At 35.1% G+C, this 24,117-nt stretch overlaps 5 protein-coding genes and 1 long non-coding RNA gene across 8 annotated transcripts; 2 read left to right on the plus strand and 4 right to left on the minus strand.

Moving 5' to 3' along the window:
• Positions 1-590: 590 nt before the first annotated feature.
• LOC105957441 (bZIP transcription factor 44) lies at positions 591-1,884 on the minus strand. Its single transcript, XM_012981362.2, has one exon. The coding sequence runs from the start codon at positions 1,344-1,346 to the stop codon at positions 876-878; it is 471 nt and encodes a 156-aa protein (XP_012836816.2). The 5' UTR covers positions 1,347-1,884; the 3' UTR covers positions 591-875.
• Positions 1,885-4,540: 2,656 nt separating this feature from the next.
• Positions 4,541-10,166, plus strand: LOC105957664 (phosphatidylinositol/phosphatidylcholine transfer protein SFH8). 2 transcript variants are annotated; one of them, XM_012981611.2, is made up of 15 exons: positions 4,541-4,932; positions 5,059-5,157; positions 5,838-6,141; positions 6,568-6,667; positions 6,839-7,105; positions 7,273-7,350; positions 7,433-7,534; positions 7,636-7,685; positions 7,786-7,885; positions 7,982-8,077; positions 8,176-8,289; positions 8,557-8,686; positions 8,772-9,184; positions 9,645-9,719; positions 9,837-10,166. In XM_012981611.2, exons 2-15 carry the CDS (start codon positions 5,124-5,126, stop codon positions 9,858-9,860), a joined length of 1,887 nt encoding a protein of 628 aa, XP_012837065.1. In that variant the 5' UTR covers positions 4,541-4,932; positions 5,059-5,123; the 3' UTR covers positions 9,861-10,166. The 2 variants fall into 2 exon arrangements, with proteins under 2 accessions (XP_012837065.1, XP_012837066.1); XM_012981612.2 differs by having other exon boundaries at positions 4,594-4,957.
• A 213-nt stretch (positions 10,167-10,379) lies between these two features.
• LOC105957375 (phosphatidylinositol/phosphatidylcholine transfer protein SFH3) lies at positions 10,380-14,477 on the minus strand. 2 transcript variants are annotated; one of them, XM_088822583.1, is made up of 14 exons: positions 14,339-14,477; positions 14,006-14,074; positions 13,645-13,906; positions 13,302-13,401; positions 12,915-13,181; positions 12,751-12,828; positions 12,553-12,654; positions 12,419-12,468; positions 12,222-12,321; positions 12,030-12,125; positions 11,825-11,914; positions 11,621-11,738; positions 10,971-11,371; positions 10,380-10,851 (listed from the first exon to the last, which is right to left on the minus strand). In XM_088822583.1, exons 2-14 carry the CDS (start codon positions 14,037-14,039, stop codon positions 10,765-10,767), a joined length of 1,785 nt encoding a protein of 594 aa, XP_088678709.1. In that variant the 5' UTR covers positions 14,040-14,074; positions 14,339-14,477; the 3' UTR covers positions 10,380-10,764. The 2 variants fall into 2 exon arrangements, with proteins under 2 accessions (XP_088678709.1, XP_088678713.1); XM_088822587.1 differs by having other exon boundaries at positions 14,240-14,340.
• Positions 14,478-15,540: 1,063 nt separating this feature from the next.
• Positions 15,541-21,424, plus strand: LOC148772069 (uncharacterized). The gene is made up of 2 exons (XR_016033320.1): positions 15,541-15,713; positions 21,205-21,424. It is a non-coding gene; the product is annotated as an uncharacterized LOC148772069 (long non-coding RNA).
• On the minus strand, positions 16,000-17,915 carry LOC105957665 (AAA-ATPase At3g50940). Its single transcript, XM_012981614.2, has 2 exons — positions 16,777-17,915; positions 16,000-16,556 (listed from the first exon to the last, which is right to left on the minus strand). The coding sequence occupies exons 1-2, from the start codon at positions 17,839-17,841 to the stop codon at positions 16,149-16,151; spliced, it is 1,473 nt and encodes a 490-aa protein (XP_012837068.1). The 5' UTR covers positions 17,842-17,915; the 3' UTR covers positions 16,000-16,148.
• LOC105957666 (hypothetical protein) lies at positions 18,735-19,864 on the minus strand. Its single transcript, XM_012981615.2, has one exon. The coding sequence runs from the start codon at positions 19,652-19,654 to the stop codon at positions 18,971-18,973; it is 684 nt and encodes a 227-aa protein (XP_012837069.2). The 5' UTR covers positions 19,655-19,864; the 3' UTR covers positions 18,735-18,970.
• Positions 21,425-24,117: the final 2,693 nt, after the last annotated feature.

Genomic DNA, 24,117 nt, shown 5'->3' on the forward strand with positions numbered 1-24,117 from the left:
TTCTTCGTTTCTTCTTCGTTTCTTCTTGGTCTGAAAATGGGTATTACTGAACGGTGGTTTTTTCTGCGCCTTTTTAGCTTCTTTTTTGTTGTTTGATTTTTGAAATGTAACGGGCAAAGAGCGTGTAATACAAACGGCGCGTTGGAAGTTGAAAAGAAGTTATGTAAAATTAGTATAAAGTAAAGGGTATTTTCGTATTTGCACATTTTATTAGGGACTGATCTGCATGTTAGGTGTGTGAGTAGGGACTGAAATGCTAGGGCAAACTACCTAGGGACTGATCTGTGTTTCAAGTTTTGGATTAGGGATTTATCTGTAGTTTCCCCAATAATTAATTACTTTAATAATTAAATAAATACTGCTCTAGATATTAATTACTTCAATTATTGATTGCGATATTTGTATTTGAACTTCCGTAACTTTCTTGCTCTTTTCTTCCTCAATAATCATTCTCATTCTCGTCACGTTAAAGTGAATATTCTAATTTATAATATGTTGTATTTTTTTATAAATATATTAATTTAGAGTAATAATAATTTTATTGAACAAACCAATAATAATTCAGGAAATAAAAGAATAGAACTCGATAATAATTTTTTAAATCCATAATAGAATAACTATTATTGCATAATTGGAAGCAAATTACAAATTACAAAAGTTCTTGAAGAAGCCATATTTCAGTTGTATGGAATATATGCCTCTTTTAACAAGAACCTTAATATAGTCTAATACATATTTTATTAATTAATTAATTAATTACTAATTTTTTTCTTCCCATCTCCAGCTAGTAATAATCATTAATCTCCATATAATTAATTAATTAATTATAATACTAATTTCTTAAAAAGGTTCATTAGGAGATATCAATCAAATGATCAATACAGAAACCCAGCATCAGCTGAAGCCGCCGCCGCCGTCATAATAATCGGCTGGCTCGAACAATTCCAATTCCAACCATAGTCCATTCCATAAACCGGCTCCTCCTCACTCGGGAAGCCGTCGTTGTTTCCGGCGCACAAGAAGCTGACAATCTCGTTCAGTGACTGGAGCCGGCTTGTCAGCTCAGCCGCCTGAGCCCTGAGAATAGTGTTCTCGGATTCAACCCCCACATAGTGGTGAGCCGTAACATTCAAGGCGGTGAGCATGTGGTGATTCTCCTTCCTGAGGTGAGCCACCTGAGCCATCAAGCCGTCGAGATGCTTCTGTTTCCTGAGCCGGCTCCGCCGAGCCGACTCCCTGTTTGAAATCATCCTTTTTCTCTTCCTTTGATCCAGTAGGTCTCCTTCGGAACCCGAATTCTGTAGCCCGGACGATGAATTCGACGATATCCCACTTGATGAATCCATATTAATATTACTTAATTAATTGAGATTTTATTAATATATAGTAGTAAATTATGATTTTAATATAGTAATTGAAATAAAATAATAATAAAAATATTTAATTAGAAGAAGGGAAAAAAAGGAGAGATCATGAAATGTAGTTGTAGAACCAGTAGAGGAAAACAACGGAGAAAGATTGAACTAGATGGGTTCTGCGCTTGTATGTGGAATTTACCATAAACCCAGAAAGGAAAAGTTCACTCAGAATTAATGCAGACATTAATTATCTTAAAGAAGAAGATGAAGATGAAGAAAAACAGATTGAACATCAAGATTTATTTCAGATTATTACCCAACCCACGCAATAATAATTATATTATTTTATCTTGTTTTTAACCTAATTAAAACAACAAGTATATATTATATTATAGTGCCAAGAAAAAAATAATAGGCAGAGTGGTGTAATTAGTAGCTAAATGAGAGAGAGAGAGAGAGAGAGAGAGAGAGAGGGGGGAAGTGAGAGTGTTGGTTTGGGTGTGATTTTATAGAGGGAAAATAGCTGCAGAATTGAAAAAATATAAAAAAGGTGTTGGTGTAAGAAAAAAAAAAAATAGGGTTTTGAAATAAGGTATAAGAAAAAAGTGGTGGGTGTGGGGTTTAAAGATTGATGGGACACGGTGTTGGATGGGAGGCGCAACCGTCTACATACAGCTGGGCAGCAACATGCCCAGGTTTATTGTTACCTTCAAACAACCAGCGGTTAAAAAAAAGAAAATACTGACTGACGTTCTTGTCAACTATTGTTAGGTGGAGATCGATTGTTATGCACGGTTTGTCTAGGGTGGTTTACATTTCTCTTCTTGTTTGCGAGCTATTATACGAAAGTGTAGGTTTAACTAATGAATTTATATAGTTTGTTGTCCACAACAGAAAAAGAAAAAGAGAGAGAAAAACAAATTGGAAATTACTATTCTTCAAAAAAAGAAGAAAGAAATTGGGGAAATAGTGATGTAACAATCACAGATTGACACGTAAATAAGTGAAAAAGGTAAAAAGGCTGTATGTGGGCTGTAAAAGATTCATTCGTATATAAATTAACCTCAATCCCATCACTGAATCTGTTAATTTTGTCTCAACCAGCCCTCCTCTACGGCTCCACCACCACATCAATCATTGCATATCATACCAAGTCTTGGAGGTCAATTTTGTAATTTCGCCTCTCCAGTGGCAAGGATGTAAATTTCTTCAGGTATAGATGTTATTTTACTCCTTGCTACATCATCATGCATACTGCATAGCGGTGTAATTGAGCTTAACCAACTCTACAAAAGCTCGAGCTTTCTGGCGAGTCGAACTCGAACTCATTCTTAGTTGTTTATGAACTTGAAATTCATAAAATAAATTAAAAAAATGGACTCCGGCCAGCTCGACCCCAACAATAAATATTCGAACAAGCTCGTCAAAATGGATTCGAGCTCGAGTTCTACACGTCTACACCCCTAATCATGCATAGTAACATTTATGAGGTAGTTATTAAGACGATGATTAGTGATTTAAAGATAGAGACGTGACAAGTTTGTTCTTTTCTAAAATATTAGGCAACAAGACTATTAGTCCTCACTTTAGGTTAATTTAGCCTAAACTCTTATTTATTAAACAAAAGAACAAAAATTAACACATCTTTGAAAACTGATTATTAGTTTTTTTTTTTTCTAACTTTTTTTTTAATAATTGAATCAAGCCAAATTATGAAAAATTGAATCAATTTCATATTTTCTCTAATCAAATCTATTTTGTCACTTTTTTAGTGGATTTTTTTTTATATACCTTTTTCGCTATAAACTCTCAATTTATTTATTGGTTTTGTTTTTCCTCTTTACTTTTAAATTTTAATGTAACGTCGGCCCAAATTTAGTTCATAGACAGAAGTCCACTTTGGGCTTCAGGTATCTAACCCTTCACCCTAGTGTTTCAGGCCCAATATTGTATTGTATCATTTGAAGCCTTCTTTTTATTTATTTTTATATATTATTTTTTTATTTAAATAATATATAATAGTATAAACTACTATTATAAGAATATAAAAAATTAAACATATATAATTACAATTCATTATTATTTTTTTAATTTTTATTATAATAAAATTAATTTTTAATAATAATAAATCAATAAAAAAAACCAAAATGAATTTGAGCTCGAGCTAGTCAAAATCGGTGTTAGACCGATTCAAGCCAAAAAAATAAAATACTTAATAAGCTCGAACTCGACAAAATAGACTTCATCTCGAGCTGAGCTGGTCTCGTTCACACCCCTAGTTCATACACTCATTAACTTCGGTTACATAAATCAAATTATTTTGGACTAGAATTTTATTTATTCTTTATTGGCTACCTTCAACTAACTGATTTCAGTAGTTGGTCTCCCTATGAATATTTTGAAGTCTTCACAATTTAAATATATGCAATTAGTTTCTCTTGCTCTTTGATTAACTTCAAAGAATACAAAAGTAGGTGAAGTACTTTGACAACATCAAATAATTGGGTAATATACAATTATTTATTTATTTATAAATTAGAAAAGGTCAAAGATGGGTTAGATACTAGATATTTTATTATATTTGGATTTATTATATCATATAAAATAAGAATGAGGCCAATCATAATTGACAAAAGTCAAATGCGCATAATTGAAAAAAAAATTATAAAAATAAAATGTAACAATTTACTTACTCCTAAAATATCTTATCACACGTAGGAATTTATCAGTTGTTCAAAATTTAGCTTAGCCAAACGGACAATTAATAAAAACAACGATTACTATACTGAATTCAATTCAATGAAAATTTAATGAGGGAATAGTCACTTCAAAATATATTTTTATTGAATGTAAAATGGAGGCAAACAAATCCATTGAATTATGGGTGGAAATTGGAACATAATTACACCTTATGATTTCCGAAATTTGAATTCGAGATTTTCTCGATTTTCCGAAACAAAATTAAATAATTAAAAAAAAAATTTGAAGTAGCTATTAACGATTAAAAATCTACTTGATTTTCAACCCGATTAGATGATTGATTACTTTTGGGGTTTCATCAAATGAAAACAATATTAAAAAAATAAATTAAAAACAAAATAAATATACCGACAACGTATGATTCAAGACACCACGCGCCAAATCATGTGGTAATCTCCACCCCGGCTCAAACAAGGTCTAACAGCATAGTACTGTACAGAAAATCACGGCACCGAATCATAATTGCATAATAACTACTATTCAAAATCAAAACCCCTTTTTTTGGCGTTTTCCTCCACCCACCGCCGCCGGCGCATTCTATTTCCCTCCCCTGCCACGCTCCTCCTGCCACGTGTCCAGTAGGTCCCACACAGTCCAAACAATACCTACACAATTTGACAAATTCTCCCCCTTTTATCTCTTCTTCTCTCTCTAAATCGCCGTCGCTCTAATTATCCGGCGATATAAATACGTACTTATATTATTCTGTTTTTATTTTTTTTCTTTTCTAATTTAATTTATCTTACTGGTGGTATCTTTTCTGCAATTATAACCGTCGATCAAAGCTCTGATCTCTGCCACTACTTTTTTCGAGGTTTTTCTTAATACTCCAAAACAAGGTTTTTGAGTATTCAGTTGTCGATCTAGAAAAATCACATAGGGTTTTTTTCTTCCTGATTTTGATTAATTTACTGAAATAAAGTTTTTTTTGGGGTTTCAGTAATTGCAGAGTTGGTGAGTGTTTTGATTGATTGGTTGATTGGTCAATTGATATCAACATTGGCGATGTCGGGTCCCTTGGATCGATTTGCTAGGCCTTGTAAGTTGAATTTTGTTCGGATTCTCGGTTGTTTTTTGTATCTGAATTTTTCGATTTTACGGTTGCAACTTTGTTGTTTCCGATTTTTTTATGTTTAGCTGTTTGTTGTATCTGTGACTGTATGTGATGAAGATTGTTTGTCCCGAGCTGATTGAGCTTCTAACTGCAAATTTCCAGATTGGTTTGGATAACAATTTGTGTTGATTTAGCTTTTATTTGTTCTGAATTAATGGAATTTTCGAATTTTAAAAACAACGGTATCGATATGGAGAAAAATAAAGGGGTTGTAGGCTTGTAGCCATATGAATGGTGTCGGTGTTTAACCTGTTCATGGTAATTTACACTTTCTTATGGTGAAAATTTTGAAAAAAAAATTGTGTTTTTACTTTGTGAGGAGTAAAAGTGGTTAATAAGAAATAATTCTGTGTAATTTTCTGAAGTGTTATAGCATAGAACTTCTTGAAGCTTTATCTTGATTTATGCTTAATAGGGATATTTTTCCTGGAAAATTAATGGTTTACATGTGATTGTATTCTCTTTGTTTGGAAGTGCTGGTGTCCAATCATATATGTTTTGGGGGATATTATCGCTAAAAAGTTGAATTGTGCAAACATAATACTGCATTATTTGGGTGTACTCTATTCTAAAAAATGTTTGTTAATGTACTTCTGGTGGAACAGGTTTCGAGGGTTCATCTGGTAGTGAGGAGAGAAGAGAAAGAAAGTCCGATTTTGAGAATTCTGAGGATGAAAGAAGGACGAGAATTGGTTCTTTGAAAAAGAAAGCCCTCAATGCATCTTCGAAGTTCAAACATTCTCTAAAGAAGAAGGGCAGTAGAAGAAAGAGTGATGGTAGAGTCAGTTCTGTTTCAATTGAAGATATCCGCGATGCGGAGGAACTGCAAAGTGTTGAGTCATTTCGGCAAGCCTTGATTCTTGATGAGTTGCTGCCAGAGAAGTTTGATGATTACCATATGATGTTGAGGTCAATACTCTTGAATTCTGCTATTTTTGTTAATATCAACTTATGAATTGCGACATTAAATCACAAGGAAACTAAGAAGAGCGCTATATCTTATTGATGGGAAGAATGGCTAAATCATTTTTAATAGCTGTCTTATATGCGTTAATTCCAGCCTCTAGGTATCATACTGTTGCATAGTTTTCTCTCTAAAAATATTTTGTTGGCATTCTTGGAATTGCCTGCAGACTTGCACTGTGAACATCACTTTGACCCTTTACTCCCTTCATGGGATCATTTTTATGCCGTCCATTTTCAAATTGAGATTCGTCTTAAGCAACTATAGTCAGTCTTAGGCCTGCATTTAATTTTTTCTCTACGGCCTTTTGGTCAGGAGTCGTATCTCCTGTTTGAGAAGTTTTAGTTTAATCTTGCTCAATGTACGTGCAGGTTTTTGAAAGCAAGGAAATTTGATACTGAAAAGTCTAAGCTCATGTGGGCTGATATGATGCGCTGGAGGAACGAATTTGGTACTGACACCATTGGAGAGGTAAGTGGACAGATGTTCCTAATCATATCTTCGCATGTAACTAAACCAAAGACTCGTTTGTTTTGATTGTTTTTCTTTCCCACTTTTTTTTTGTTTTAGCTACTTGGACCTTAAATAGTTACCTTTATTGAGTTTTTTTTAATTTTTCTTTTTTTTCTGTTTTTCCATCAGGACTTCGAATTCGAAGAGTTAAATGATGTTTTGAATTACTACCCCCATGGCTACCATGGAGTTGATAAAGATGGAAGGCCGATATACATTGAGAGACTGGGGAAAGTTGACCATAACAAACTTATGCAAGTTACAACCCTTGATCGTTATATAAAGTACCATGTTAAAGAGTTTGAAAAAACCTTTGCAGTTAAGTTTCCAGCTTGCACCATAGCAGCCAAACGGCACATTGATTCAAGCACGACAATTTTAGATGTTCATGGTGTGGTATGTTCTCCCACTTTTTATCTTTACTTTCAGTAATTGGCATGATTTCTGTTTCAGTTTCTTTGTCAATTTAAGGAATTGTGTTACTTTCAGTAATTGGCATGATTTCTGTTTCAGTTTCTTTGTCAATTTAAGGAATTGTGTTACTAATCTGTTACTGTATTTAGGGCTTGAAAAACTTTACCAAGAGTGCAAGGGACCTCATTACGCGTCTCCAAAAGATTGATGGTGATAACTATCCTGAAGTAAGCCCTGAATTTTAACTTACTCAATTATGATGTTTTATATGTTTTGGCTAATAATTTAATGTTCAATAACTTATTGCAGACACTCCATCAAATGTTTATCATCAATGCTGGTCCTGGTTTTAGGCTACTGTGGGGAACTGTGAAGAAATTTATAGATCCCAAGACTGCCACTAAGATTCATGTATTCTACTTCTTACTTTTCGTCATTTGAAAAAGCTTTATTATTCTTTGTTGAGAGACTGCCTGTAACTTATAGATCTCTCGATTTCTGGAATGCGACAGGTTCTTGGAAATAAATACCAGCAAAAATTGCTTGAAATAATTGATGCCAGGTGAAAGGAGTGAATATAACGTTTATTACATTTTTTTGTAACTATCTAATGTTGATACCCCTATTAACGATTCTTCACATCCTTTTGTGGGCTTGTGCAGCCAATTGCCAGATTTCTTTGGGGGTACATGCGACTGTGCAGATCAAGGGGGATGCCTTCGGTCTGATAAAGGACCATGGAAAAATCCGGAGATACTGCAGGTCCTAATTTGCCTTGATTAAATTGTTGTATCATAATAGTTTTAAGTTTTCAGTTTCAAAATGTTGTTGTGAAATTAAGATAGTTTAACTGTGCAGATGGTGCATAACGGTGATGCAGGGCGTGCTAGGCAGATTGTTAAAATCATCAACAGTGATGGGAAGGTTGTATATGCTAAGCCTCATAACCCCATGGTATGGATGCTCTACTTTATATTTTTTTAGGGCACACATTGTTCTCAGTATGTCTGATTTAACTTGAGATATCTAACGTTCATTTATGTATGCGCCAGTTTAAAGGCAGTGATACTTCTACAGCCGAGTCTGGCTCTGAAGCTGAAGATATTGCTTCACCAAAAGCCACTAGGAGTTACTCACAACTTCGTTTGACACCAGTTCGTGAGGAGGTATGGTTCAGCGTAAAGTTTAATATTAACTGATTTTTGGTGATTTAAAAGAAATAAAATTCATTTAAAAACTCATCTACTGTTAAGTAGTTGGTTGTAAGCCTCTTTGATTTTTTTTATAGCATGTATAGAATATAGATAGTTAGAGTGTCCAAAGAATGTAACAAGAAAATAACTGAAATTTTTCTATGTTGCATTTCTCTTACGAGTTACTTGCGGGTCATACTTCCGTCAATGATCTTAAGACACAGTTAACTTATTTATCAGGCGAAGGCTATTGGAACAGCTGGGTATGCTGCTGGTCACTTCTCAGGATATGATGAGTATGTTCCTATGGTTGACAAGGCTGTTGATTCAGGATGGAAAAAGTCCCCTCAAAAGCTTCGCGTTTCTAAAGGTTTGTCATTGTTTCAGAATCTCAATGCTTGTCTTTCTCTCTCGTTTTGTATCAAGATGCTCGTTTTTATTTTGTTCTGTTTCAGAGATGTTTCCACAGCCAGATTCCCGAAAGATACCCGAAGGATACCGTGCACAGATTTCAGCAGTTGTCATGACCTTGTACATGACGCTTTTCTTGTTCTTCCGTTCAATATCATGCCGTGTCACAAAGAAACTCTCCGGTGCATCGTCACAGCATAACGATCAAATCACTGAAGGGTTCTCTTTCGACACCAACAACAAGGAGGAGTTGCTGTTCAGACCACCATCCCCAACACCATCTTTTACAGAGGCAGAACTCTTTTCCTCTGTTCTGAAGAGGCTAGGCGAGCTTGAGGAGAAAGTCATTACTCTTCAAGATAAACCATCTGAGATGCCGTACGAGAAAGTAGAACTGCTGAATGCTGCTGTTTACCGAGTTGATGCCTTAGAAGCCGAATTGATTGCAACCAAAAAGGTAACTTGGTTCAATTTTACTCTTATACCCTTGAGGCCCTTTATATATCCATCTAGAATTTTTTCTTAACGGGACCAAATGCACACTAACTTTTTTCTCGGGGGGTGGGGGGGGGGGGGGGGGTATGGCCCCTATGGCCCTATGATGACTCTGCTAGTGGCTGTTTGACCCAAAAATAAAATTTGAAGTTTAAGAAAACACATGACCTCATGGTGAGAACTGTAGGTTAATAAGACGAATTTGTGGGGGGCAGGAGGATCTGAATGGAAAAGGAATAAACTACGATAAAATAAGTTATTGATGTATACTAATATTGCATATGAGTAATTTTATTAACATTAATGCTGGCTTGTATTAAAAAAATGTACACGTGCTTCCTTGCCCAAGTTGTCATGGGAACGTAGTCTAATTTTAAGTCCAGTCTGTAGCCAAATTAACATGTATTTGTGGCTCTGAACAGGCTTTGTACGAGGCTTTGATGAAACAAGAAGAACTGCTTGCTTATATAGACAGCCAAGAAGATGCTAAGTTCAGGGTAAGTGTGAACTTGATTTCTTCTTATCCTGGTTAAATAGAATGATTATATAACTTAAATTACGAGAATTGTCATATGACACGTTTTGTGCTAACGAGTCTTTGTTAATTTGTCCAGAAGAAGAAGTTTTGCTTTGCATAAGTGTCGTATTGGATTGAGCGATCTTTGATGGTTGAGGATATCTGCATTCTCCGGCTTTATTCGATTCTCCCCCACCTTATTATTGTCGTATCGAGCTGTGAATGAAATTTGTAAATTTCTCCTTGATACACACTTTACTGTGTGAATCTATACTGAAGATATATATATATATATATGTATACATGATTTGGATTATTACTCTACTGCTGTGGTTCATGATTTGTTTGAGATTCTGTTTGAGTGATGTTCGAAAGTCGAAACACTTTGTGAAAGTATATATGAAGACATGAATTCGTGATTTGGATACTTTACTGGTGTCGTTTGAGAATTGTTTTGGGAGATATACTTTCGGGTAAAATTCATTTTTGCACCCTTGTACTATGCGAAAACGTATCATTTGCCCCCTAAATGTTACCTTTCGCATAGTACAAAGGTGCAAAATGAATTTTACCCTTTCTGCAAAACAAAAATAAAATGAAATTACCCCAAACAAAAAAGAAAAAGAAAAAGAAAGATGTATAAACACTCAAAACACCTTATTTAGGTGTAAATTCATTATTAGTTATTGTAGTTTAAACAAAGAAAGAGCCATAAACAGTTTTACTGGCCAAGGAGAGAAAGCTTGGCTTGCCAATGGTTGCTTACAATTCCATACAACACCAAAACATCACTTTACACACTAAAATAATACAAACAGCAAGCCGCGTAATTCCGAAAGAAAAAAAACAACGTTTTAAACACAAAACTCGGTACAAGAAAGCAAACACCTGTTTGCCGATCCAAGGATATATATATATATATATCGTATTGTGGGGAGCTAAAAAAATGGAAAAAAAACAACACAATTTTTCTACAAGAATAATCGAGACGCTATCAACTTCACTGTCAATGTGGTTTTCTTCGTTCAGAAAGCGAAGAACTTCTTCTTCTTCTTCTTTTTCTCAATGTAGGCGAGCAGCTCCTCTTGCTGAGACAGAGCTTGCTCCAAAGCCTGTCAAATTTAAATAATCTTTAGGGGGTAGTTTGCTAAAAAAATTGCACGATAGGGGTTTTTTAGCAATTAGACTAAACACAAGGGTGCATAATGCAATAAACTAAAAAAAATCGAACCTTTCTGGCCGAAGAAAGCTCTTGCTCCAAGGCATCAACACGGTTCAAAGCACTATTCAGCATCTCCTCCTTCTCAGGCGGCATAGTTACGGGCTTCTGGCAAAGAATACTCATCTTCTCCTCCATTTCGTTCATTCTTTTCATCATAATCAAATAGTCGGCTCGGGAGATAGCAGCTTCCGGCAAATCGTACGCATGCGGACGAGGCTTAATCATTTCATCCACACCGCGCATCGAACTCGAGTACAGCGTGGCATCCGTCAGCTTCTTGGGCATATTACGCGTCATACGAACCATGGTCATAACTCCCATCACAAAAGTCAATACTCCGGTGAATAGATGGTTGCTCAGCCCATCCGAATTTTTGCATGCCGTGTTGTGGACCGGGAAAAAATCCGTAGCTGTAGAAATATATAAACATAAAATCATATATATATGATTTATATATATATAATCCGTCTTTTAGAGGTACAGTTAAACCTCTATAAATTAATACAGTTGGGACTAGCAAAATTCTATTAATCTAGCGAAATATTAAACTATCGAAATAATAATTTAGTTCGTTTTTACCGAGTCGGGACCAGAAGAAACTATTATTTAAGCGAGGTTATTAATTTATCGAGGTTCTACTGTAGGATAGAATTATGTACCTCTAGAAAGGGCATAATTGTCACATTGTGCTGCTTTTTTCCATTTTGCAGCGACGGTTTTATCGACCATGCAAACATATTGTTCAGACTCAAATGCCGTGGCAGAGTTTCTCGTTACCTGCACAAAATAACTCACTAGTTACGTAGCAATTTTATAAAATACATTTGATTATTTCGATACAATTTACGTTTTTAATTACTTACTTCTTCATGAACAGGGGAGAGCTGCGGATGTGTAATATATTCCCTATTACCAGTGCTCATTGGATCGAACGAGTTTGTTTTCTTCATACTCTACATTTCGAATAGAAAAAAAAAAGTCAACGGTCAACTGATATCAGATACCTTAGCAAAACAAACATTTGACAGAAAAATAAAATAAAAATTTAAAAAAATTTGAAAATTGTACCTTGGTAACGGTAGTCTCATCCTCCGAGATTGTTTTCTCATCGACAGAAGAAATGACCATTTTGTTCGAGCATTTGTGTTCGCCATTACGGACCATCTATATATATTCAAGATTCTGTTAGATAAATTCTTGATAATGGGATTGATTAGTAGCACAATTTTACTAAGACGATGATTAGAGATAATTAACAACCTTCATAATCTCGGTATCGTTCCAAGGGCCCTTATCGGAAAGCATGCAACCACCCTTTTCTTCACAAGTGCACGTGCCGCCCAAAAACTCGGGTAGTTCACTGATAAAATTTCAGACCGAACAATACTATGTTATATCGAAGCTGTAATAATCAAGAACAAGTTTACTTAGCTAAATATTCGACTTTTTTTTTTTACCTTGCATCAATAACTTCAAGTAGTTTGCTCTGGTATTTATTACCCAAAACCTATTAAATTAAAAAAATAATAATTAGCAATATCGATTTTCGTGACATTTTCAGCCGGAATTAGAAAAAAAAAATGTAACTTACATGGATTTTGGCGGTGGTTTTTGGGTCGAGGAACGACTTAACAGTGTTCCACAACAGCCTAAATCCAGATCCTGCATTGATAATATACATTTGGAATAGTGTCTGAAAAAAGCAAACAAAAAAAGATCAATTGAATCGAACAATTAGAAATAAAACCAAATTAAATAAGATTTAACGAAAGAAAAAAAAAAAAAGTACCTCAGGGTAATTATCACCATCGACTTTCTGAAGGCGCTGAATGAGTTCCCTAGCCGCCTTATTGAAATTCTTCAGCCCCTGAACCCCCGAAAAAAAAATATTATAATTGTTTTCGATTATAATTTTAAATTACGAAAAAAAAAACCGAAACCGATGTTTCTTACCACTCCTTGGACATCCAAAATGGTTGTGCTTTGATCAATATGTTTTTTAGCAGCAATCGAGCAAGCTGGAAACTTATCGATAAACGTCCTCTCAAATTCTTGAACGTGGTAGTTAATGTAACGGTCCAATGTAGTAACTTGCATGAGCTTTGTGGGGTCCACTAGACCGAGCCTCTCGATGTAGACAGGTCTACCTTCTTTGTCTACGCCATGATGCCCTTGCGGGTAGTATTTTAGCACCTCTTCTCTCTCCTTGAATTCGAAATCCTACCGAAAAAATAACAAACCATATTTATTGTATGGATTTAAAAAAAATTAAAAAATTAATAAAATTCTCCTTACTCTATGATCAATTTAAACTTTCGATATTATAAATTACGAAAATACCTCCATGATGGTGTCGGAACCAAAGTCCTTCCTCCATTGAAGCATGTCACCCCACATTTGCTTCGTTTTCTCGATATCGAATTTCCTCGCCTTCAAAAACCTGTCACAGTTTGGTTTATATCTTCACTAATATTGCATTTAGCACCCTTGTCTTATCAATATTAAAAAATTCCCCCCCAATGATTCAATTTCATTAACAAACTACCCCTAAAAAAATGCATCATAAGTTTTATAACACGAGGATTTTTTCAGTAATTCAGTGCAACATGGATAAATAAATGCAATGCACGTTTGATTCATCGGAAATTGATGAACACGACAAGGGGTAAAAGCATAATTTTACCTAAGTAGCATGTGGTAGTCATCGTGTTTGGAGGGGAGCAATTCCTCGAGGATGAGTACCTGACGGAATGAATCGACAGCCTGTAATTCCTCTGCATCGTGTTCGTCTTCAAACACGACGGACATAACTCTGCTATTCCTTCTGCCCCTCTTATTCAACGAATTTCTGAATTTATTCGACGCGTTAATCGCCTTCTGCTTCAAAGACCCGAGCCTCGTTTTCCTCTCATCCTCTGAATTTTCCATGTCAATTTTCTCCATACCTACACAAAAATTAAAAATTAAAAAAATTCAGCTAATGTAACATTTTGATTATGAATATTTATAATATAAATATAAATACGAAAACGAAAAATACTTACTAGGCCTGGATGGGCGTTCGACTGATTCCGACATTTTGATCGAAATTTGCAAGTTTGATCAAAGTCAGCCTATATTTACAAACTTTAATCAGATTTTCACAGCAAACACAACAAAATTTTTTTTTTTCAATTTATTTATTTATTTCTGTTTCATAAAAGCTATTAATATTACAAAAAAATCACAATAAAATAGAATTCATAATCCTAAAAAAACATATAAATTATATAATTGACCTATTGAAATGTGATCAAAGCCCTCTCCAAATGCAATAAACGATTAAAAAAAAAAGAAAAAAGAAAAAAGAAAAAGAAATGATGAAGAAAAGTAATTACCCGAATAAAAGAGCTGAGCTATGTACAATTTGTTAGGAGGACGAGAGAGAGGGAAAGAAATAAAGTGAGGTATAGAAATAGACGAATACAAAAAACCAGGGGGAAGAGAGAGAAACTAAATTATTAAATATTAAATAATAATAATAATACTAATTATTATTGTTATTATTAATTACCCTGAATAAAATTTGTGGCTTTGCTTAAAACAAAAAATCAACGGCTGCCCATTCTTTTTTAAACTCGGAATTCTTTCTTCACAGACACATCCTGGAGTTATAGAGATACATTGTGTATCTATATTTATGGGTAAATTTAATATAAAATATTTGATTTGTTCTTCCTCCTTCTTCTTCTATTTGACTGGGCTCCTTCGCCATTGCTTATCTGGATATTTTCCATTTAATTTATCTAATGTGTGTGTGTGTGTGTGTGTGTGAGAGAGAGAGAGAGAGAGAGAGCGAGAGAGAGAGAGAGAGAGAGAGAGAGAGAGAGAGAGAGAGAGAGAGAGAGAGAGACTTCGTGCTTAGTGCTTCCCATTTTAAGTTCAAATTAACTAACGTCTCTTTCAGTTAATTTTCCCGGGAAAAAAAGAAAAACAACTACTCTACATTTCAACCCTTATATTTTTTTATTTTTTTTATGAACATAAACTATATATTCACAAGAAATCATTACTTGTAACAATTAATATATATACTCTCTTTTAATAATAATATATATATCTTAATGTAAGAAAACAATTACTCTTACCCATTTTTGTTTATCTAAACAATAAATTAGGTAAACTAATTAAAATGTACTTAGTGGAGCTCCACTAATTTGACAGAACCAGCCCGCAGCTCCATATATATAACTATTATATTAAATAAATAGTTGATATTATCATCTAGACTTTTAATAATTCTATATACATTATCTGATATAAATTATATATTACTCCTAATATTTAATTACTTAAACGGGCCGGATGTCTTAATCAGACTACACACGTCTTAATTAGCAGGTGGGCCCATTACCGAGTTTCAGAAGAAATAAAAATAGGGCCATTAAATAATTAACTTAATTAAATTTATATATTGATCCTTATTAGAAAAATAAATAAAAATATTTATAAGTGGCGGTCCATAAACCCATGCTTCTTCTGTGACTGTGTGATGTTCGTGTTCATAACTCATAAAACCGGGAACAGCAAATTATTACTTAGGCATTGTTTGGCTGCTCGCCCGCGAGATAGATATATGAATTTTTTTTTTATTTTTATTTTCTGAGCGGCGTTGGCCGCCGCTGAGGCGGCCACGGATCGGAGACTATTGATTTTCTCGAGGGGAGCCGGAGCACAATCCATGGATACATGAGCTTGTTCGTCTTTGAAGAGGTATGTAATTGAATACTTTTGGGAATTAGTGTTTTCAAATATGAAAATAATTAAATTTTTGGTACGTAGATTCTAGAATTATCGCATTTCCTTACTTGGATCAGAAAATGTTGAATTCGTAGCTCAGGAATTCAAATAGATTTTTTTTTTTTTTTTTTTAATTTCTCTGAAATGTTCTATCGAACTTATAGTATTGATGATTAAGGTCTGTTTGGTTTGTAAAATTAGCCGTGATTAACTGAAATTGGAGTTTATTTGATGTTTGGTTTAGTCCTAGATAAGCTGATTTTCATAAAATTAGGTTAATCTTATTTTAGGAATCAAACCAAACGAGGCCTTAGTAGTTAATCATAATGATTAATTTATTATGGAATCAACAACTGATATCTCAGATTCAGACACTCCATAACGAAAATTGGTGATGAATTATTATTATTATTCCTCAATTTGTTCTCCTTTATCGTCTTCGTTTCTTGCATTTCGTTCGTCGCTTTGCCTCTTTTTCTCTCGAAGAAACTCGATAAGTTCACGAAGTGCAATATCAGCATCTTCATTCCTCAGCAACTGCTCACCAACTTCTGCTGGTGTCACCATGACATCATCAATCAATCCTTCAATCTCGCCGAAAAGCGAGTGATTGTTAATCCCGTGATAATTCTTCGCTAGAATCTTGAATGCACAAGGTGTGCAGTAATTCATCAATATGTGCATATCCATTCGACCCGGCCGAAGCAAAGCCGGGTCCAATCGGTCCTTGTGGTTTGTTGTGAACACTATAATCCTTTCGTCTCCACAGCTTGACCATAGCCCATCAATGAAATTTAGCAGCCCTGATAATGTCACCTAACAAAAAATACACCAAAAATAACAATGTAGTCAAAATCGGGATTTTAAGGAGAATCTCGAAAGGGGATTTTAAAGATTTAAAGCGCAAAATAGAAGGATTTTACTTGGATTAGGATTTTACTACGATTTTAGGATTTTAATCGGGATTTTAACTACTTGCAACAAAAATGATCAAGAAATGCAATTATGTCACTCACACACACAAATGGATACTTACTTGGTTCGTTTTATCGTTTCGAATAATATTTACTGTCTGGATTTGGGTTTGACTCGATGTGAGTTTCTTGAGAATTTGTTCATCTGACTTGCGATCGTCAATCTCAAGGCTACAATCGATATCCTCCACCACAAGTATAGACCTATTCGCTGTATTAACCAACAATTTTCTCAAACTGGAATTTGTTTGAATACCGCTTAACTCCAAATCATACACATCGAAGTTTAAGTAATTTGCTATAGCAGCAATTAAGCTCGATTTTCCAGTCCCAGGGGGGCCGTATAACAAATACCCCCTTTTCCACGCCTTCCCCACTTTTCTATAGAAATCCCTCCTCCTCACAAACATATCAAGATCATCTATGATTGTTTTCTTTAGCTTATTGTCCATCGCTAAAGTGTCGAATGTTGCTGGATGATCGAGCTTAATCGAATTCCACGCATAATCACCTGTGTAGCGATCGTTGCCCAAAGTGTAGATTTTGAGGGTCTTTTTGTCTTCTTTCATTATTTGCGACTCCCCGAGGATGTAAGGGAAGTAAGACTCAAACACCGTTTTCTTGTGTTTCTTGTGAAAACGGAGCTCGAAATACTTGACTTCTGACTGGTTGACTTGCTGACCGGGGTATGAATTCGAACGAGCGGACTCGATTTGTCGAGTGATTTGCCGCCACTTGAAGGTGTTCCCATTGAATTCGTCCGTAAGTTCTTGATTTTTGGCCATTGAAGTCGAAATCTTGCTCTCCATTTTGGGCATGTGCACCGTGAACGTGTCCGTGTGGGGAGAAATCTTCGTGCCTAGGTAGATTTCGGCCGCCTTGTAGATTTGATTGGCCGATAGTCCGCTTGTTTCCTCGATGATCAAAGTGATGTCATTGGAAAATGATTTAAAGAAAGATTGGATTGATAAGTGGACGTATTGTTGGAGTTCGTAGGGTATTAGATCACGGGCGATCGAACGGATCACCATAGCCGAAGCGGCTAGTGAAGCTGCGGTTGAGATGATTGTTTTTGCAGATGGTAAGTTGGCCGCGTGATTGGATAACATGTTTGAAATCGAAACCATGTTTTTCTCTTTTCTTTATATATCGATTTAATTTGTATAGAAATATGAAAATGATTGCTATGAAGTAAATTAAGGAAGGCATTTTATCTACACTTAGTGTTGTGTTAGTTGGGAGAGGAAACTTCGAGGAAGAGAGTTTGTGTAACTATTTTCTTGGATTTTAGTGAGTGGGTGTGCTCTTTTTTCCTTCTCTTTGTTTTTCTTTGGAAGCTTCTTATGGTAGTAAGAGTGAGTTTTCTTGTCTTGTTTCGTTGACCGGACGGCGAGGCTAAGGTAATAATGTCGAATTTTAATTCAATGTTAGGTGTGGAACTTTAAGACTACGGCAAATTGCATGCCGTTAATAGATTAATATCCTCGTCGTCTTTCGACTATTCGTCTTTTGGATCACACACATACACATGGGTGTGTGTGTGTGTGAAAGTGAAAACTTTAGTAAGTTTCTTGAAAGAATAAGGCAGATTAGGGAATGGAAGACAATTTCTTTTTCTACATTATATAACTTTCCTGAAAAGATTTGTGCACTGCTCTGAAAGAGCCGAGTCATATCACAATAAAATTACTTTATTTGTGGATGGCTTTATACTTCAAATTTCTTATGCTTATAAAAATTAGGTCAAATTACGGCGAGCCCCCCGAGGTAAGCTCAAATTACGAAATCCCCCCTCGTGTTTGGATAATTACAACCAACCCTTTCAACTATGTATTGTCTTGCGAAAAAACCCCTCCTTCGGTGGGTAAATTTGACACTATAAGGGTGAACGTGTAAGACAATATATATGGTCGAGGGGTGGCCGTTAAGGGGGTTTTTTCTCGTAATTTGAGTATACCTCAAGTGTGGCTGTAATTTGCCCTAAAAATTAAGTAAGCATGTAAACAAGGCCCTGAGAAAATTGGTGAAATAAAAGTTCCCATATATATACATGTCATACGTACTTGATAGGAATGATATATATATATACAGTACGTAGTAGTACTTCTTACCATTCACTTATCATACTTGTAACTCCGTATTACCAGGAACTCCAAAAAACAAGACTTAAAAGTTACTGAGGAAGGAAGAAAAATAATTAAAAAAAAAACCTTAATAAAAAGGTACAAGAGAAACAGCACCACGTACATCCATGTTTCAAACTGAAACAAGTGCTGTAAACTCTTCTTCTTCCTCCCTCAAAACCCTCTGCTGCCGTGCAATAAAAGCCTCCACAGTCCGTCGGAATTCTTCCCCGCTCATCTCATCCTCCACCACCACCGCCGCCGCCTTCTTCCGCCCACAATCCACGCTTTTCCGGCAACTTTGGCTCATGCTTCGCCTCAAATCGCGGTGGCTCTCCTCCCCTTTAACCACCACCGCCCCCCTCCTCTCGAGATTGATCTCCGATTTGCTCTTGCTTATTATCTTATTTGCATTATGGAATTCGTAGGCCTCCGGCGCCGATTTTTTGACATGCTTGCTGTGGGTGATCTGCTGGTTGTTGTTTCGACATTTTTCGACGTACTCGTCGTAGAAATCAGTGGGTCGTTTTTCATTCTCTCCACCCTTGGAGGAAGATAACAAGAAGAGAATGACGATAATCGTGTTTCCGACTAAGAAAACGAATCTAGGGCTGATTAGGGTTACCGAGATTCCCCTGAAATATTCGCCGGAGATATTGAAAGAAAAAGCAAACTGACTGGAAAACCTGGAGACTACGACCAGGAAAACAAACAGCTCCACCAATCGGAATAAAGTCGTCAGTCTCTGAGTCCTTCGGTGCCTCGAAGTCGCGTTTGCTTTCTCCGATTTTACGTTTTGAAACTTGACTGAATCCATTTCGTGGGAATTAACGGCGGGGCGGGTGTTCCTTTTTTCACTAGAAAGAGAAGTGGTTTGAGAAATTGGATTGAGCTCTCAATTTAAACACATAGAACAAGTGGATTAGTGCAATATTCATAGTTTATAAAATACAAAACAAAAACAATTGTAGTGTTATATAATATATGCAATATTGGTTTTTCTTCTGTTTTATTTTGTTTTGGCTTATGGAATGGCAGTACAAGAGGGAGGAGTGGTATTTATAGACTCAAAGAATATAAAGATTCGATTTTTATTTTATTTTATTTTTATTTTAATTATATAAGTTAGTATATAAAATAAAGAAAAAAATATGGTGAAGTGTGGAGTAGTGGGGTTCTACCACTTGTTTTTTGGGCAGCAAAAAGAAATAAAAAGTCAGTAGTTGAAGTAGAAATCTCCAGCTGGTGGTTATGCATGCACTCTCTCTCTCTCTCTCTCTCTCTCTCTCTGGGCTGTAATTTGGATGAGTAGGCATACAATTATTGCTTGTATAGTGAAGGAAGGTTAGAAAGCACTGGAAAAGACAATATCACTAAAACTTTTTAACAAGATAAAAGATTTTTGGATCATGATTGTAGTAAACATTTCGACCTCGTATAGTTTTATCAAACTTGTAACAATTGTGTTTTACTTTCAATAATTCTTGCCATTCAATTAATGAGAATTGAGAAGTTCCCATGCACATATGGTTAAATTCATCCCTTGTTTTGATGATTTACCTATTCTTTTCTCCTTTTATTTTACATATATAATTAAGGGTAAATAATGAAAATCTCCATGAACTTGGGCTAAATTACGGAAAACATCCCCATCTATCCGTAATTATCAAAATCCCCTCAATGTTTGTTTCCTTCTTACACCCGACCCCCTTATGGTCCGATTTTTCATGGATTTGTTTATTTTATTTTAGGGAATATTTTCCCGAAAAATGCCGATTATACCTCTAGGAACCGTCTCTTAAATGTAGATGGCCTTGGTATACCTTTTGCAACAACCGCATTATCTGCAATGTCACTGCACTTTTTGGATTGCTAGTATGAACCATCAAAGGACACATAGGCATTGCTTAAACATATGTGCATGTTTACCTTCAATTTGTTGTACGTTTATAGGAGTAGAATCAGTATTTTTCGGGGAATATTCTATGGAGTAAAAAAAAATTCGTGAAAAATTACACCGTGAAAGAGTCGGTGTAAAACGGGAACAAGCGTCGTGGGATGATTTTCATAATTTAGTCAAAGTTTGGTGGTTTTGGTAATTTACCCTATAACTTGTGAAGTTAAACTAGAATTTGATTTGAGTTGACAAATCTACTACTGTGTGTTAGCAATACTCAGTACCATAGGTGCAATTTTTGCCTCCAAATGGATCATATTCATTGGAATATATTCCTGAAACCCCACCACACCACTTTTTTTATTTATGCCTCTTGCTTTCTTTTTCAATTTGTGGGGTTACCCCAGTTTTTTTTTTTTCTTTTTTTTTTTTTTTTGAGTTTCTGATTTTTGGTTCTTGTATAATTGTAGGGCCAGCTCGTTTTCTTCCTTACTAAGAAAATGCCACGTGGCACTACTTTCCTAGTTGCAAACTTTCTTTGACGTGGCAGTTTAAGCTGTAGAGTTTTGGTGTTTTTAGCAGCACCACTTGTTTCTATTTTAGGGACCTCGATTGACCTTTGGTGAAAAGAAGAGAAGGATAACCCATACTCCCATCTCCTTTTTCAAATTTGTCCTCTAACAATAAAATTTGAAAATATTCAAATCACAAAATTATTTGAAATTAAATTATCACCATCTAATTATCAAATTATTGCTACCATAATTGAGATCAAGTTATATGTGCATAGACATACTTCACGTAGTTACAACTGACTGAGGAGACCATTTGCATGTTCTTAGCTTTCAATTTGAAATCATTGATTATTTTCACAACAATGTATTCCATGTCCCTACAATTAATATAAATTGAGTTTAAATATATAAAATAAAAATTTGTTTGGATTTAGTTATTTTACAACGAAATCCAAATCATATGGTTAAAAGTAGTGGGCCCACTTTTACTGGTTAATTGGCAATAATTGGGCTTTAATAGAGGCGGCTTTAACTTCAAATGCTCTAGATCTGTGGGGCCCATGGGTTAACTTTTGTTTAGATTATCCAACTAATAGAGCCTTAAGTGGGAGACATCTCTTTCTAAAAGCATTTTAATATTTATTATTATTCATTATTAGTTTTTTATATCCTACAAATTTGTAGTGCAAATGTTTTTATTTTGATTTTGAAACATTTTTTTTTATCTCAATTAAGAGATTAATGGTCCACATTAATATTCCCATCAACCTAAATTATTAATGTTCATTTTTTTTCTTTGTCCCACTTGTGAGAGTTTATTTTCGAATATCAAATAAAAAAAGTGCCGTTGATGATTAAAATTAAAAAAATATGATTAAAATTATAACTAAAAAATGGTGAAATACGTAAATAACTAGTCATTAAACACATATCTGCATAGGTGGGTGTTATTATATGTAAGTTGGTGCAAGGTCCTAGGATCGACTGACAGTCGCAGTGTGGGAATATCAACCTCAATGAGGGTTGGTTCCTTGTGGGCACCAGGTCCGGGTCCGCAACCTTAACGGACCGTTGAGTTACTATGATTTACATTCCTCCACCAAATACTGGTCGGGCCAATGGATGGGGCCTTGGGGGTGAGGGATTTCGTCTTCTGGTGCAAGTAGTCAAATAGAATAAACGATACAAGTATTTTCAGTTATTCCAGCACTATATGAAAGTTATTATATTCATGAACGAAATTATTGCATTTCACAAATCCAGAGTTAATGCAAAGTTAATCACACTTTTTATTGATCTTAAAGCAACTTTTGTGCTTCTAAAAAGATAATTAAAGAAGAGATAAGGATACGGACACCAAAGCTGAAACCTAGTTGATTTAATTAATCACTTCCTGGACTATGTTCTTAAGTTGATAATCGGGAGACAACTTTTTTTTAATTATTTTTAATTATAATTAATTAATTAATTATGTTTCTCGAATAATTCTTGAATATATAAACACAATGTAATATGCTGTTGGCTATCAATTCATAAAAGATGCACACGCTGGATTTAGAGGATTTTTAGTCGGATCCCACTTTTGATATGTGCTCTTTGTTTTTGTTTTTCTTTAAGACTTTCTTTAATTAATATATATATATATATATATATATATATATATATTAATATATATGTATATATAAATAATTAAATTCCCTATTGAACATCTTTTTTAAAGCTGAAATATCACTAACCATAGCATATGCACTTAAAACGACTTTGGATATTTCCAACTGTACTACGTTTGTTTGTTGGATTTGAGAAATTGAAGTCAAGAATTTTTAATATATAGTAATAATTTGGTTAGATTCGTGCAAATGTAATTGTTGGACAATTTAATAAATTCAAATCGAAGATCGCAACAGAAAATCCAATGCAAACTCTGGACAACACGGCGATGAAAAACTCAAGGAATACGTTGTTCAGCCTTGAATGGCCTACTTTCACGGAATAGAGCGACACTTTATTGATTGATAAACAACACATGTTAATAAGATTACAATAGCTCATTTTTTTCTCAATTCTCATATTTCTTCCATCAGATCTAACTCTTCTCTTGTTTTTCAAAAAAAAAAAAAAAATAACTCTTATCTTTCTATGTTTTCTCTCTTCTTATATAGTGCGTGTTTATCGTGCCAATGTATGTGTTTCTTGTTGCAATAAGAAATTTGCTACTAATGAATATTTGCCGAGGCGAGTTGACTCTGTCCTTAAGACGAAATTTTCCCGCAACGGTGCTAACGGCTTGAACGGAAATCGTCTCCCAAGATACAACGACAAAGCTTGGAATAGGAGCACTCCAAATCCCAAGTACGACGAACTGTACTTTGTGTAGAACTTTTCGAGAGAATCTGTGAAGGGTAGGCTAAATATGCAGTAGGCTGTTTTTGTATTGAAGTGAGGAATTATAGGAAAGACGGGGTCTATTTATAAGGTTTGAAAAGTAGTGTCCTTTGGAGCAAAAATGTACATAAAGAGTCTTTTGGGCCGAATGGTTGCACCATTTCGAGTTGAGCCGATTGGTTTGCATTGGTACGGCCGCACCAATTCAAACCAGTCAGACCATTCGAGATGGGCTTCGGGTAAGGAGAGTCATATGGTTTGACGGCCCATGACCTAATGTTTTTGCCCAAAAAAAATAATGTTGTGGTTTGGGCCCAGGCCCAAATCCGTACGAGCGAGCGAGCCGGCGGCGCGCGCGCGTGTTGGCACGATTCGAAACACATAACATATAAGTCTTTCTCCCAAACAAAGTTGAATGTCCAAAGGGCGTGATCATTTGTCCCAACATTTAGATATATATACAACTAGGGGTGTAAACGAGCC

This window comes from Erythranthe guttata, chromosome 2 (assembly GCF_056151865.1).
Source record: "Erythranthe guttata isolate IM_541 chromosome 2, IM_541, whole genome shotgun sequence".
Taxonomy (NCBI): Eukaryota; Viridiplantae; Streptophyta; class Magnoliopsida; order Lamiales; family Phrymaceae; genus Erythranthe; species Erythranthe guttata.